The 13,718-nt window shown below is 38.2% G+C and overlaps 2 protein-coding genes and 1 long non-coding RNA gene across 11 annotated transcripts; 2 read left to right on the forward strand and 1 right to left on the reverse strand.

Annotated features, from left to right (window-relative positions):
- Positions 1 to 191: 191 nt before the first annotated feature.
- On the forward strand, positions 192 to 1,256 carry LOC133707762 (ethylene-responsive transcription factor LEP-like). Its single transcript, XM_062133252.1, has one exon. It carries the CDS (start codon positions 300 to 302, stop codon positions 1,110 to 1,112), a length of 813 nt encoding a protein of 270 aa, XP_061989236.1. The 5' UTR covers positions 192 to 299; the 3' UTR covers positions 1,113 to 1,256.
- Positions 1,257 to 2,780: 1,524 nt separating this feature from the next.
- LOC133710451 (U-box domain-containing protein 43-like) lies at positions 2,781 to 7,208 on the forward strand. Its single transcript, XM_062136517.1, has 4 exons — positions 2,781 to 3,190; positions 3,646 to 4,986; positions 5,087 to 5,384; positions 5,471 to 7,208. Exons 2-4 carry the CDS (start codon positions 3,760 to 3,762, stop codon positions 7,033 to 7,035), a joined length of 3,090 nt encoding a protein of 1,029 aa, XP_061992501.1. The 5' UTR covers positions 2,781 to 3,190; positions 3,646 to 3,759; the 3' UTR covers positions 7,036 to 7,208.
- Positions 7,209 to 7,364: 156 nt separating this feature from the next.
- Positions 7,365 to 13,315, reverse strand: LOC133710453 (uncharacterized). Of its 9 annotated transcripts, none has more exons than XR_009846695.1 (12): positions 13,096 to 13,315; positions 12,947 to 12,991; positions 12,759 to 12,825; positions 12,215 to 12,309; positions 11,298 to 11,344; positions 11,121 to 11,168; positions 10,727 to 10,918; positions 10,519 to 10,641; positions 10,003 to 10,417; positions 9,658 to 9,727; positions 9,025 to 9,132; positions 7,365 to 7,685 (listed from the first exon to the last, which is right to left on the reverse strand). It is a non-coding gene; the product is annotated as an uncharacterized LOC133710453 (long non-coding RNA). The 9 variants fall into 9 exon arrangements; XR_009846690.1 differs by having other exon boundaries at positions 12,759 to 12,842; XR_009846689.1 differs by having other exon boundaries at positions 12,947 to 12,994.
- Positions 13,316 to 13,718: the final 403 nt, after the last annotated feature.

Genomic DNA, 13,718 nt, shown 5'->3' on the forward strand with positions numbered 1-13,718 from the left:
GTGACTCATGAGATTGCTCATCATTTGTTGAGAATCCGAAATTATACTTAATTTCTCACCTCAAGGGCAACTCTGGTAATTATTAACACACACAATAATCTAATTAATCAAAATTAATTTGTAGATAAATCTGCTATTTAAACCCCTAACATGCAACAGCCTACAATCATTCCCTCACTACTACTGCTCTATCCAATTCCAGACAAACCAAACTAAGACTACTGTCCTTTTCTCCAACCCAACCTTTCTTTTTCATCAAACCCAGTCACTTACTAACTGCAACCTCCCTCTCCCTCTCCATGGAGTACTTCAGCAACTCATCGTCAAAAGGCGGCAACTCTCCCTCCCCCACTTCCTCAAAGTCTAAGAAAAAACCGCAACAACAACAGAACCAGCAACCACAGCAGCAACAACAGCAGGAGACGAGGTTCCTCGGAGTGAGGAGGAGGCCGTGGGGCCGATACGCCGCCGAAATAAGAGACCCTTCCACCAAGGAAAGGCATTGGCTCGGAACCTTCGACACAGCTGAGGAAGCTGCCTTGGCCTACGACCGAGCCGCCCGCTCCATGCGCGGCTCCAAAGCCAGAACCAACTTTGTCTACTCCGACATGCCTCACGGCTCGTCCGTCACCTCCATTATCTCACCGGACGAATCTCAGCGCGACATGTCAGCCTTCTTCACCGCCCCGCCCCAACCCCAAACGCAGATGATCACCACCCACAACAACGGCCAGCAGCAGCAGCAGCCATTTTTCACTCAGGACCCGTTTGATGCCTACCCCTTTTCCGGCGGGTCCTATGGCTCTTACGGACCCGGTTCGGGTTGTGGTGTTGGTGATGGAGCCGGGTCTCATGACAATGAGCTGCCACCTTTGCCTCCAAGTGTTTCCTCCACTGGTTATGGGCCTGGGGAAGTTATGGGCTCGGACTTTTATGGGTTCTCGGAGCCTACTACCACACATGGGTTTGATTCCTTGGCCAGTGGGTCATACATGGGTTTTGACTCGAATGAGTTTGTGCAGCACAGCCCACTCTTTGGGAGCATGCCACCGGTTTCGGATTCCGGTATCGATGGGTTTGATCTAGGCTCATCATCTGCCTATTTTTATTAACTTCTTGTTACTTTTCAATCACTAGTCGTCTAATCTTCTAAGTGTGCTATTTTGTTTTCTTAATATCTCTCACTTGCTTTGTTTTGTGCTGGGCTAAAGCCTAAACCCTAAAGGCAATGGCGCCTTGATAGTTTGTACTGGATATGGCCATCATATATATTTCGAGAATTTGAGCCTCTTTGAAAATGGAAATGTTGATCTTTGGTTAGTAATATTTCTTTTTATTTGAAACTTTGATAGTACGAGAAAATGTTTATTTAGCGCACGTTTTCATGCATGGAACTATGGGTAAAAGACAACCAACTAGAATCAAGCTATACATGGTCTCCTATGTACAAAGAGGATTTGGATTTCTCATTTCTGATATTTTAAAATCTTGAATATTCATTCTAAACTGCAAATATATTGTCCAATAAGATAACCCATGTCATTTGTGCACAAATCGACTGTGCAACTCGCATATAAAGAATGACTTTAGAGGATTTTATAATAAAAAAATCTAAACTTTTTTCCCTACCCTATGTGGTAGCCTAACATGCAACAAAAAAGTAGTGAGAAAGAAAAAAGTACAAACAAATCAACAAAATTTTGGTGGTATTCTACTAAATCAGTAATTTTTTGTTTGTGCTTGTACAACTGTTTGTCGAACTACGAAAAATTCAATTTATTCTTCAATTGTGTTGTAGCAACTAGTACTACATTTGCAAACATATTGTCCAATTATAAAATAACCCATGTCGCTTGTGCACAAATCGACTGTGCAACTCGCATATAAGGAATGACTTTTTAGGATTTTACTATACAAACCTAGACTTTTTCCCCTACCCTATGTGGTAACCTAACATGCAACTTAAAAGCAATGAGAAAGAAGTAAGTACAAACAAATCAACAAAATGTTGGTGATATTCTACTAAATTAGTAATTATTTATTTATTTTTTGCTTGTGGAACTATGAGAAATTCAATTTATTCTTCGGTTGTGCACGTAGCAACTAGTACTACAATTGCGTGCATTAGCCGGTGTTATTTTTTGCTCTTTGAAGTTGTATTAGGGGACTCAAAGCGATCACTTGGATAGCACACCCTCAATTTCTCGAAACTTTCGGCATGAGAGTATGTTGCTCTGAGAGTTTAGACTATGTATATATATTTTGTTTTTCGGTGACTCAATTCAGTAATGTGTAGTCACGCAAATATTCGAACATTCATTTATTCACTCTTGTGCTTGGTATGGTAAATTCAGATTCATCGATTTTCTTGTTTGGAGAAACATACTTATTGATTTTGTCTATTTACAATCGATTGGCTGCCCCTAATGGCCGGCAAATGCGTCAAGCGAAAGAAAGACTGACGTCCTGGTGTTCCTCAGTCTTGGTCAAAACTCAAAAGTAAAACACGTACTCAAAAGAAAGGTAGCTCTCAACTCCCAATTCCCAACAGAGTGACGAAGCATTCCGATGTTCATATGTCGCAGTCGTCGTCGTTGCCACCGCAGAGACGCAAACACGGCAATTGGAAAATGTAAGTTTAATATGAATCACAATGACATTGGAATCAGTCTTGCCCATGAAATTTCAAAGCAAATGCAAGCTCCAGCTTTCACATTCTGATTTTGACGACTTCTTAATCACTTTCTTAAGCTATAACTTATTCGTACGTAATTGCACTGGGGTCAAGTCAAACTAAAGACCAAATATGAAGCTGCAGTGTTTAAGCTTCTTGGGTTTTTAATGTTTGAGTAAATGATAATGAAATTTTTGTGCTTTTCTTTTGATTGTTACGAGTGTGAGAAAAATTCAACCGGGGCTATAATAATAAATACAAAATAGAAGGACCAGTAGGACTATCAAAGTCTTCAACTTGACGTTTCTTGTTTCACTTCTTCCTTCTTCTTACCTTGTCAAAAACCAAAGCTTAGCTCTCTTGCAGTTTGGTTGATGAAACTAAAGAGTTCAGAGTAGTAATCTTCCATCTCCTTGCCCTAGTGTGAAGAACTCAAACAGAGGGCTTGAAGAGGAATTTGAAAGATACAACTGGGAATATCAATTTCCAGTGTGATAAATTTGGTCTACAAATGAGGTCAGGAACTCACTTTGGAAATTTCTCTCTCTTTTAATTTGTGCAGTAGTATTTTGGGCTTTGTTTAACTAGTGTGTTTCTGAACTTGAAGTTTTCAATTATATACATGCATGAATATACTGTCTAAATTCTGGTAAATGTGATGTAAGATATGATTTGTGTGGATGAAGGATATATGGAGAACCCATTAATACAAATCGACCAAAAAGAATACTAAAAGGTAAATAAGAAGCACATTAGAGTAGATTAGAGTCTGGTCTGGAGCTTATTTTAGATTTTAGGCAGATTATGGGTTTTGCCAACAGCCATTACTATTCAGTTTGTCATTATAATTGTTTTGCAGTGCACCTTATATCTTGTTTAAGTTGACCATATAGACAGACTTTGATGAAAGATCAATGTAGTGCATTGGATTTACTCTCCGAGTTCTTATATAAATTACTTCATACTTGTAGGATTGCTCGTCTGATACCAATAAACCTGTGTGGGGGCTATGTCGGAATTGACTGACATAATGAGAACCTAGTGACACTTGGAATAGATATCATACATTTAGCAGATACTAGAAAATGTCTGGACTGGACTTCAGTATCGGAATGGAGGATGTTGGAATTGCAGTACTACAAGAATTATGGAATAAGGTGGCGTTTCAGACCATGGGGCTTGTTAGCGAAACAAGGGATATGTTGTTTGAAAAGGACAGCTTTTTGGAGTTCTCCAGGAGCATTTCTGAGCTGAATATCCTCCTTAGCAGCTTAAATGCCCAGAAGGTTGAAAATGCACTTGGTTTAGAGTCCACGAGAGCTGCACTGACAACATTGAACCAGCAGTTGAAGAAAGCAAGCAAGATCATCAAGGATTACAAATGTGGAAGCCGCCTCCGTCTCTTGCTTAAATCTCACTCAATTCTCTTGCAGATGGAGGATGTAGCTAAAGATATTGCCAAGACTATCTCCACATTTCAGCTTGTCAATCTTGATACTGCACTGAACTTGAATACTATGACTAGCCAGATCATCAACAATCTGGGATCAATGGAATTCAGGTCAGCAGCTGCAACAGAAAAAATTGCTTCAGAGATGGAGACTTCAATATCAGAAAATACGAAGAATAGAGAGAATGCTAAAAAGCTCCTGGAGAAGATTGCCAAAGCTGTTGGTGCTAGGCCAAATGCATCCTTGGTCCAAAATGAGTTGGCACTTCTGAAGCAAGAGAAAGAAGAGATGGAAGCTCAAAAAAAGCAGGCAGAGGCGCTTCAGCTATCTCAACTGATTGAGTTCCTTTACAGTACTGAAGTCGTTACAAGGCCAGTTGATGAGGAAACAGCTTCTACTCACCACCAACTATACCCGATTGGTTCATTCATATGCCAGTTGTGCAACAAGATGATGACAGACCCAGTAGCAATTCACTGTGGCCACAGCTTTGAGAGGGAGGCGATTCAGGAACACTTCAGACGAGGAGAGAGGAACTGCCCCACCTGCAGACAGGAGCTTTCATCTTTAGAGCTCACTCCTAACCTTTTGCTTCGAAACTCTATAGAAGAATGGAATGAGAGAGACATGGACTTAAAATTCCAAGCTGCAGTGCCTAGAATCAAATCCAGTGAGCATTCACAACAGGACAAGGCCTTGGAGGATCTGCAACTTTTCCTGGAAAGGCCCAGATATGTGACCAAAGCTGCAGAGGAAGGGCTTGCGAAAAAGTTGGTGGAAATCTTAAAAGATGATAGGGTAAATGCTGGTGCAGCATTAAAATGCCTGTACTATCTAGCCAAATACAATGATGATCAGAAGGTAAAAAGGAAAAAAAAAAGATATCTTGTTGCTTATCCCAAATCCATTTCATTGTTTAATCTATTCTAAATGTATGTGGTCTTGTTGCTTCGACTTCCAGGAAGCTATTGTCATAGCAGGAGGCATTCGCAGAATAGTGAAGCATATCTGTAAAGGTGGAAATGAATGCCATGCCCTCGGAGTCTTGGTGGAGTTGTCTGAAAAGGAAAGCCTTGCAGAAAAGATGGGAAATACAAAAGATTGTATTCCCCTTGTGGTTTCTTTACTCCATATAAGTAACCCAGATGTGTCTCAAAAAGCTAGTAAGGTGCTTCAGAACCTCTCCTCCAATGTCCATTTTGTTGTCAAGATGGCTGAAGCAGGACACTTCCAACCTTTTGTAGCTCGCTTCAACGATGGTAAATGATATGCTTGACGTCAATCATAAATTGTGTACCTTTCTATTCTTGCACACATAACCATCCCCTTTTGTCTCATTTTGCAGCGGCTGGAGAAACCAGAACACTGATGGCTGCAGCCTTGGTAAATATACAACTGAAGGAGAATAACATTGATGACTTAAGAGAACAGCAATTCATCCACAATCTAATTCAGATGCTCTCTTCCAGCTCCCCAGCATCCAAATCAGCTTGCCTAAAATGTATCAAGAAACTTGTAGCACACCACAGGATTGTAGAGCGCCTTCTGGAAGATGCTGTAACTATACCACATTTGCTTGGTCTCATCTCATTTAACAAGTTTGATCTGCACTTGAAACAAGGAGCTGCGGAGATTCTGGCTAAACTGATTGGAGATAGTGAGCAATTTGAGCAACCAAAATATCAGGGCTTGCAAGAACTGCAATCCAAGCACAATGTTAGTCTGCTGTTAGAGATTATGACCAGTGCCGAAGATCAAACCAAGATTCAGTTTTTACACCTACTGGTTGAGCTAAGCTCTAAATCAGAGATAGCCCGTGATTTAATACGAACAGACAACGATGCAATTGCTCAGCTCTTTTCATCCCTTTACAGCGACCATCCTGAGGTGAGAAGGTGGGTCATGAAACTTATATATTGCATATCCGAAGGTCATCCTGATGGAGTTCCACTACCAACGTCACCTGAAAAAGAAACAGCCATTACCAACCTAGCAACCATCCTCGTTAATTCACCAGATACCGAAGAAAGGTCTGCTGCTGCAGGAATTATCAGCCAGCTTCCTCAGAATGATAGTTGCATTGATGAGATACTCCGAAAATCGGATGCGCTGAAAGCCATTTATGGGGTAATTTGCAGCATGGATGACGAAATTAGTGGGAACATAGGATCTTCCGACCAAGGCACATCTCTACTGGAGAATGCTCTAGCAGCCCTGTTACGCTACACAGAACCCTCCAAACCCGATCTTCAGAGGCAGTTGGGAAAGCTTGAACTATACCCATCACTAGTTCGTGTACTGACACGGGGCAGCTCACTAGCTAAGCGGAGAACAGCAACTGCACTTGCCCAGCTATCCCTCTCCACCAGCCGGTCATTCTCTGATGAAACCATCATGGCACCACAAACCAAGCCCTCCATGCCCTTCTTTCTCAAGCATGTCACCAGTATGTGGTGCTGCCCAGCATCGTCACATAATTTCAGTTCATGTTCTGTTCACGGTGATGCTTGTTCACCAAGAGATACCTTCTGCCTGGTCAAGGCTGATGCGGTGAGGCCACTTGTGATGACTTTGAGTGACACAGAGTCGGGTGTGGCAGAGGCAGCTCTAATGGCACTTGAAACAATGCTTATCGATCACAGCACACGATCACAATCAACTGCTGCGATCGTGGAGAGCCAGGGTGTGGCTGCCATTCTACACGTCTTGGACAAGGGATCTGTATCTGCCAAAACCAAAGCCTTAGACCTCTTTCAGAAGATCCTTTTATATACAAAGATCAGTGTACCGGTAATGCAGAGGTTTGAGAGGATCCTCATCCAATTTCTCAGCGATGATGACCTTAAGAAAAAAGCAGCTTTGGTACTTAGGCAGATGGGAATCATCCCAGAGCAGTCCTCATACTTCTAATCTCTTAGTTAACATGGTTGATGCTAGAGGAAGAGCTTCTTACAGCACCCCCAAGCAAATCCTAATGGGAGAATTTCTATCCCAAGATGCGAGCTTCTTGACACATACAGACAGTGATCGGGGGCAGATTGTAGATACATGTATAATACCACCGATTTGATTCTTCCGCCATTTTTTTCTTGTGCAGCAGCTGCCCAGTATGAAGATCAACTAAAGTATAGAATACTCAAAGCAAATAGAAATTCTAAAGTTAGGCTTTAGCCATAAACTAGCGACATAGCCCGCGCGATGCTGCGGGTATATCATCGACATTATTCAATTCGACAGTATTGAATTTACAAACATTAGGCACATTATATAAATGTGTTATACATATACATTAGACATTGTTTTACATGATCCAAAATCTGATACTTTAGCCAGATTTCAAAATTGCATATACAACCACACATTATTTTACATGTTCTAAAGCCAGATTTCACAATATGCTAACCAAGCAGATGCATATATACATATTACATATGATTAGACTTGGCAAAAAACTATGATTACAATCAAGACTCCGCGTCTTTGGATGGTTCCTTGTTCGCAGCATTTGTTGGTTTTGACTTCACATCCTTTACTGCTTTCAACTCCTCACAAAGGGTCACCTAATTAGCCAAGACAAAGTAAGAATGCAGTAGAAGGGAATAAGAACGGATAGTTGAATATGTAGCATGTAATGGTAAGTTTGCAGATAAACAGAGAAAAATATATAGTTTTTGAGACAGCGATATTCGAACTTCAAGAAATTTCAGGTTATAAAGAGCTCTCTATCAAAACCTAAACCAAAGGCTAATCATTAGAGGAAAATTCAATGTCCAGAGCTGCAATTGAACTAAAAGTTCCAAGTGCATCCAGCAGGTATCAAACCAAAGTAGTCGTACAGCTAGAACTGACTCTTCCAAAGGATGTAAGGAATCATTTAGTCACACAGCTAACAGACCCTGCAGTAGGAATTGTTTTTATCATACTGATATGACTCGAATTATGAATGCAGCAAAGCAGGAAAAGAGATGAACTTTTACAGGTTAGCAAAGTCATGATCCCTAGTTTCTACTAATGTCTGATTATTATTCAACTGTTAGGGGATATTCAGATTACAAATTTCTTGTTTCGAAAATGAACTTTTATTAAGCGGTTCATACAAATGAATGACCTAGTGATTCCAGTATTTGATTTAAGTATATAAGATGCAGTAGGAATTGTTTTGATCATACTGATATGACTCGAATTATGAATGCAGCAAAGCAGGAAAAGAGATGAACTTTTACAGGTTAGCAAAGTCATGATCCCTAGTTTCTACTAATGTCTGATTATTATTCAACTGTTAGGAGATTTTCAGATTACAAATTTCTTGTTTCGAAAGTGAACTTATATTAAGCGGTTCATACAAATGAATGACCTAGTGATTCCAGTATTTGATTGAAGTATATAAGACAAAGCATCTGATGTAATTGGGATTCAGAATATTAACAAAAATGAAGCTCAACACCAACCAATACAATTTTTGCAGCTCTCTGCAAAACATACCCATGGCACCATTCTCACTCCATGAAAACCAAAGCTAAACAATCCATTCCCATCTACTACAATGCTCAGTAAAAATTTCTTAATTAAACAGACAACAAAGAAAATGTTGAAATTTTCGAAATTCCTCAACCTATTAAATGGTTGTGCAGAACATAATTTCAAGCAAAGAAGTAGAAAATCTTATGCTTCCAGTTCATTTCCTTAATCATTCAAATGTTTGTTCAGCTTAGAGGTATAATGAAGAAACACGTTGAATAAAAAATACTTCTTATTCTTCCCCAATTTTTTTTTCTTTCTTTTTCAGACGTGCATTCATCCTCTTTACTTCGTAACCTTAAGTGCTATGCTCTTGCTGGATTTCCTTCTTGTATGGAAAGAACAAATGCAAGCAATTCGAATAGAATGAAAGTAACTCACTGAGTAATTCTGCAAGATTGGTAAAAGAGAATGCGCAGTTAGTTTTCCTCTACTTTGGTTCGGGATTCTCCAGCTATCAAGCTTTAACAACAAAGCTGTTATACAAACCTGAAGCATAAAAGACAGCAAAACCGAAAGTATAAAAGACAACAGAAAAACAAAACAAAAAACAGGACATATATAGTTCAAAGACAGAAGAGTTTGAGAAATTAGGTCTTATACCAGCATATGATCCAAATAGTGAAACAAATTCAAACCAAATTAGAAAAGAAACAAACCCTAAACATGGGACCTTCATGGTAAGCAAATGCTTCACCCTAGCATTCAATCACTCAATCTGACAGAATTACAAACCCAAAAGTAACCAAAAGAAAGTAGCAAAGTTATGGTCAAGGTCCCTGCTTTCTCTTTCCCTAGAAATTTCATCTATGGGCTTTTTCTGGTATATTATCTATAAATTAATATAATAGAAAAAAAAAATCAAGATAGAAATCAGACAGAAAGAAAAAAGCCAAGCAACCCATATCTAATCACCACAACCTACAGTTTAAGAAGAACAATCCCAAAACATAAGATTACAAAAAGAGAGTTGTTATCAGACGCAGAAGAGACCAAAAGCTCCTTCAAACATACCCCTTTCTAATGCTCATCCCTTGATGCTCAATGCATATCCTTCCAGTATGTCTGCATGGCCATGCTAGTGCTGTGTGAAAAAAAAAATAAAAAAATAAAAACATATTCAATTAATAAAAATAGTACTTAATATCAAACCATGAATAAAATCACATAAAAAATTAAGTAATCCAACATAAACCCAACCTACAATTTCAAGGTTTTCCATCCCAAACCATGAACTTCAACAGTTAGTCGACAAACAAATCAATTTGAAGAATAACCCAGATAGAATGAAAGTTAGACCCAACTTATACAAAAAAATAAACAATAAAAAAAAGAAGCAAAATTTAATTATATTCATACCCAGATTTCTCGAATCAGTTCTCCCTCCCTCTCTTTTTTGATATACTACTCTGAAAATGCGATTTGAAATCTCTTCTTCTTCTACCCAGATCTCTATGCTCTCTTCTCTTCTTCTTCTTCCAGACGCAGCCGCTCTGTTCATTCTCATCCTTCAACCTTCAATTTCTCTCAAATGGTTGCTGATTCGTCGTCTTCGTCACAATTCGCTCTCGATTGAACTCTCTTCAGGTTTGAACTCCTCTCGATTCTGCTTTAGGTCTTGCAGCCCGAACCTCCCTGGGTCTTCAATTCGGAATTTGAATTCGTGTTTTTGGTTTGCTTTAGCTTTCGGTCCATTTGGTGCTGAGAATTGGAGGAGAGAATAAGAAAGGGGAAGCCATCATCACATTCCTCCAGAGCCTTTGTTAATCAACACCTGTATATGGCAATAGAGTAAATCCCAAAAAAATAGAAGGGCAAAAGAGCCACGTCACTATTTAATGAACAGTACAAACCCCATTCTACTTTAGTATATACCAGTGTTTTGTTGATTGCTTATAAATCTCTTGCGACAATATTGAAATCGACTGGCATCATCATTCCCAGCACTGTACTGAGTGTCTAAATGTCAGTCCCTTTTTCTCATCCTCAACTCAGATGCTATAAACAAAATGCAAACAGTATTACTTATTTTGAACTTATAAACAGAAAGCAGATAAACAGTTTAAATTCGATCCATGCTCACCACGCCTTGATCTTGGATGAATTTGATGGTCTTCGTCCCTACCAGAAACTGCGGTTCCAGTTTCAGATATACTACCAATTACGTTCTGGTCATTAGATATTTCTTGGACTTCCCTTTCAGCATTATGATTTTCATCTTCATACTCCTGTAACAATCTCTTACTTCTTGTCCACCTCATCTTTGGAGCCATAACTGCTTTCAAAAAACTATACATTAGCTTTAAATTGAAATAGTTTTGTTTTGAAATTTGAACATCTCAAATACAAACACTGGAATATCTGTTTCTCTTTCAATCGGAACAAAAATAAAACAACAAATAACCTAACGACACGAACACTTCCAATCATAGTTTAACAATCATATGTAGTCATTCAAACTGTTCTCAAATTTATACCTGAATTCAAAGCAGTTGAAAAATCTAACCGCACACTGTTCCAACAATCTGAGAATCAAGTGACAGAATTTAGAAATCCAACAATGGTCATACAAACTATAAACTGAGTACAAAAAAGACAATAATGAACACAGATAAAACCAGTAACTCGGCAAATAAAACTGTAGCATTTATTACCTGAATAAGAATAAGAGATCAAGATAGTAAACGCTTTTGCATATAATCTGTAAAAGTGAAAGAAAATAACAATAAAATCTTGAAATTAATCACAAAACTACCAAGAGATCTTCTCTTATAACACTGTAGTTTTAAAATAAACTGTGTGAACTTAAAACAACATACAAAAGTGAAATTATAGAAACATTGATAGCCCTGCGTCACTGATCTAGAAACAAACATCGATAAAATAAAAGTCTCTCACACTTTAGTTCTAACATTCAAAACCCAAAAAAAAAATATATATATATATATACACACACACACACACACACACACAATTTAGTTCTAACCTTGAAAATCTTTCAGAATTAAAATTTGACAGCACAATTTAGTTCTAACTTTGAAAAAAAATAAAAAAAAAATAGACCATTATATGCATCAGTTCTAACTTGATTTACCTTTAGAGAGAGGAAAAAAAACAAAAAAAAAAACTCTTCGACCAAAATTCCCCTGCAGATCAAAAACTCTCTTCGACCAAACTGTCTCTGCAGATCCTAGATTCTAGAAATCCTCACAAAAACCAGATTCTGTCATCTAACATTCTGAATAAAGCTGTTGAAAGACCAATGCATATCTTTAGTTAGTAAAGTTTTATTCTAGAATCAGATGATACTAAATTCATACCATTCAATTGCTCACTTTCAATTCATACCCATTTCCTAATTCATAAAAGCAGATTCTTAAATCGACACAACAAATGAATAGAAAACACATGACAAATCAATGATGAGCTTTTTCTTTTACTTTCCATATTAATCTCATTACAAAACAGCTTACAATGTTCGCATAAGGAAAAAACAGACCCATACACAAAGAGGAACTGTTGTATGAGCAGTTTAAAATTCAAAGAACAATGCACAGATAGAGGCTTTTACCTGAAGCTTTACTTAGCTTTCGCAGACAGCAGATAAATGATTGTTTGCTTCTCTCTTGCTGCTAAGTAATTTGCACTTTTGAAATAGAGCTGAGGCTGCATACAAATAAATGAAAAGAGGTCTTCAATTAAAGAGAAAAGAATAGTGTATAAGCAAAATGTATCTAGATTAAATCCCCCCTCACTCCTGTTTTTTACATTTGAATAGGTATAGTGAATTTAGTGATGATCAACTCTATTGGTATCCAGCATCTAGAAACAGAAAGCAATAGCAACAGAGAGCAAAATGAAAACCAAAGCTTGATCAGGTAGAATAGAAACATGTAGATGTCAAAAATTGCATCAGAAATCATTAATCATCTAGATGACAAATCAGAAACACCTACATCAACTTCCCTAATCTGATTCTCTTGAATCTTAAAGATCTATCAAGACTTCTGGCAATCAGCCAAGGAAAAAAAAAAAAAAAAAAAGAATTATAACATGAACTTTCCTCAATTGATCACATTGAAGAACATGCAACAATCAAAGTATAAACCCATCACCTGATTGATCTAACACGTTTATCTTCTAAACCCAGGTACGATTAATTTACTTGTAGCAGATCACCAACTGAAAACACAATTATCCTGAAGTCAAACACAATGCAAAATTAATATAGCAAAAGAGAAACCCAACCACTAATGAAGACAAACCCATGCACAAATCTCAATCAGAACACAAAACCCCTCACCGATTGGTCTAGCACGATTATTCGAAACCCAACGTGATCAAGCCCCTTCTATATCGCATCAAAAGACAAAAAATACCGTCAAATAAAGCCCAATTGCATCCATCCAAATCAAGCACAACATGTATTTCAAAGAAAAGATCCAGGCTTACCAACGACACCTTAAAACAATAAACTGAGATTTTGAGCAGGAAACGTATCTCTATCTGTTTGGTTTTGGATTTCTGTGTGAGGAGAGCGAGAGAAATTTGTTGATTCGAGTGGAGAGCAAGAGTGATTTGGACTGGGTTCACTGCGACTGGAGAGAGAGAGAGAGAGGAAAACAGATCGATGAAAGTTTCGTGAAAAATCTTCGAGAGAGCTTTCTGGAGAGTCTGACGGAGTTGAGGTTGACCTTAGAAGGAATTAGGTGTATGGTAATTGATCACTACACGTGGAAGCTTGGACAAACTGATCAATACGTGTACAAAGCAATGGCAGAACCGCAAAAAAAAATAAAGTGAGGACAGCACCGTCCTTTCCGGCGTCAATGAACAGTTGTGAACAGTGAGTTTATCTTTCGTATATTTAGAATTTTGAAAAGGCACGAGTTGTGATAGCAATAGCTTTAGCTAGTGTACTTTCTCATACTTCTGAGTACACTATCATTCATCAAGTTTGCTCTATCTTGTCATGGATTCATGTCTCTTGTTATTACCATACATTTTCTGTTCCATAGATATATAAAAGCATTTAGGGGGCATTTTGCTTTTAGATTATATTATCTCGAGTATGG

The sequence above is a fragment of the Rosa rugosa genome, chromosome 5 (genome assembly GCF_958449725.1).
Source record: "Rosa rugosa chromosome 5, drRosRugo1.1, whole genome shotgun sequence".
Lineage (NCBI taxonomy): Eukaryota > Viridiplantae > Streptophyta > Magnoliopsida > Rosales > Rosaceae > Rosa > Rosa rugosa.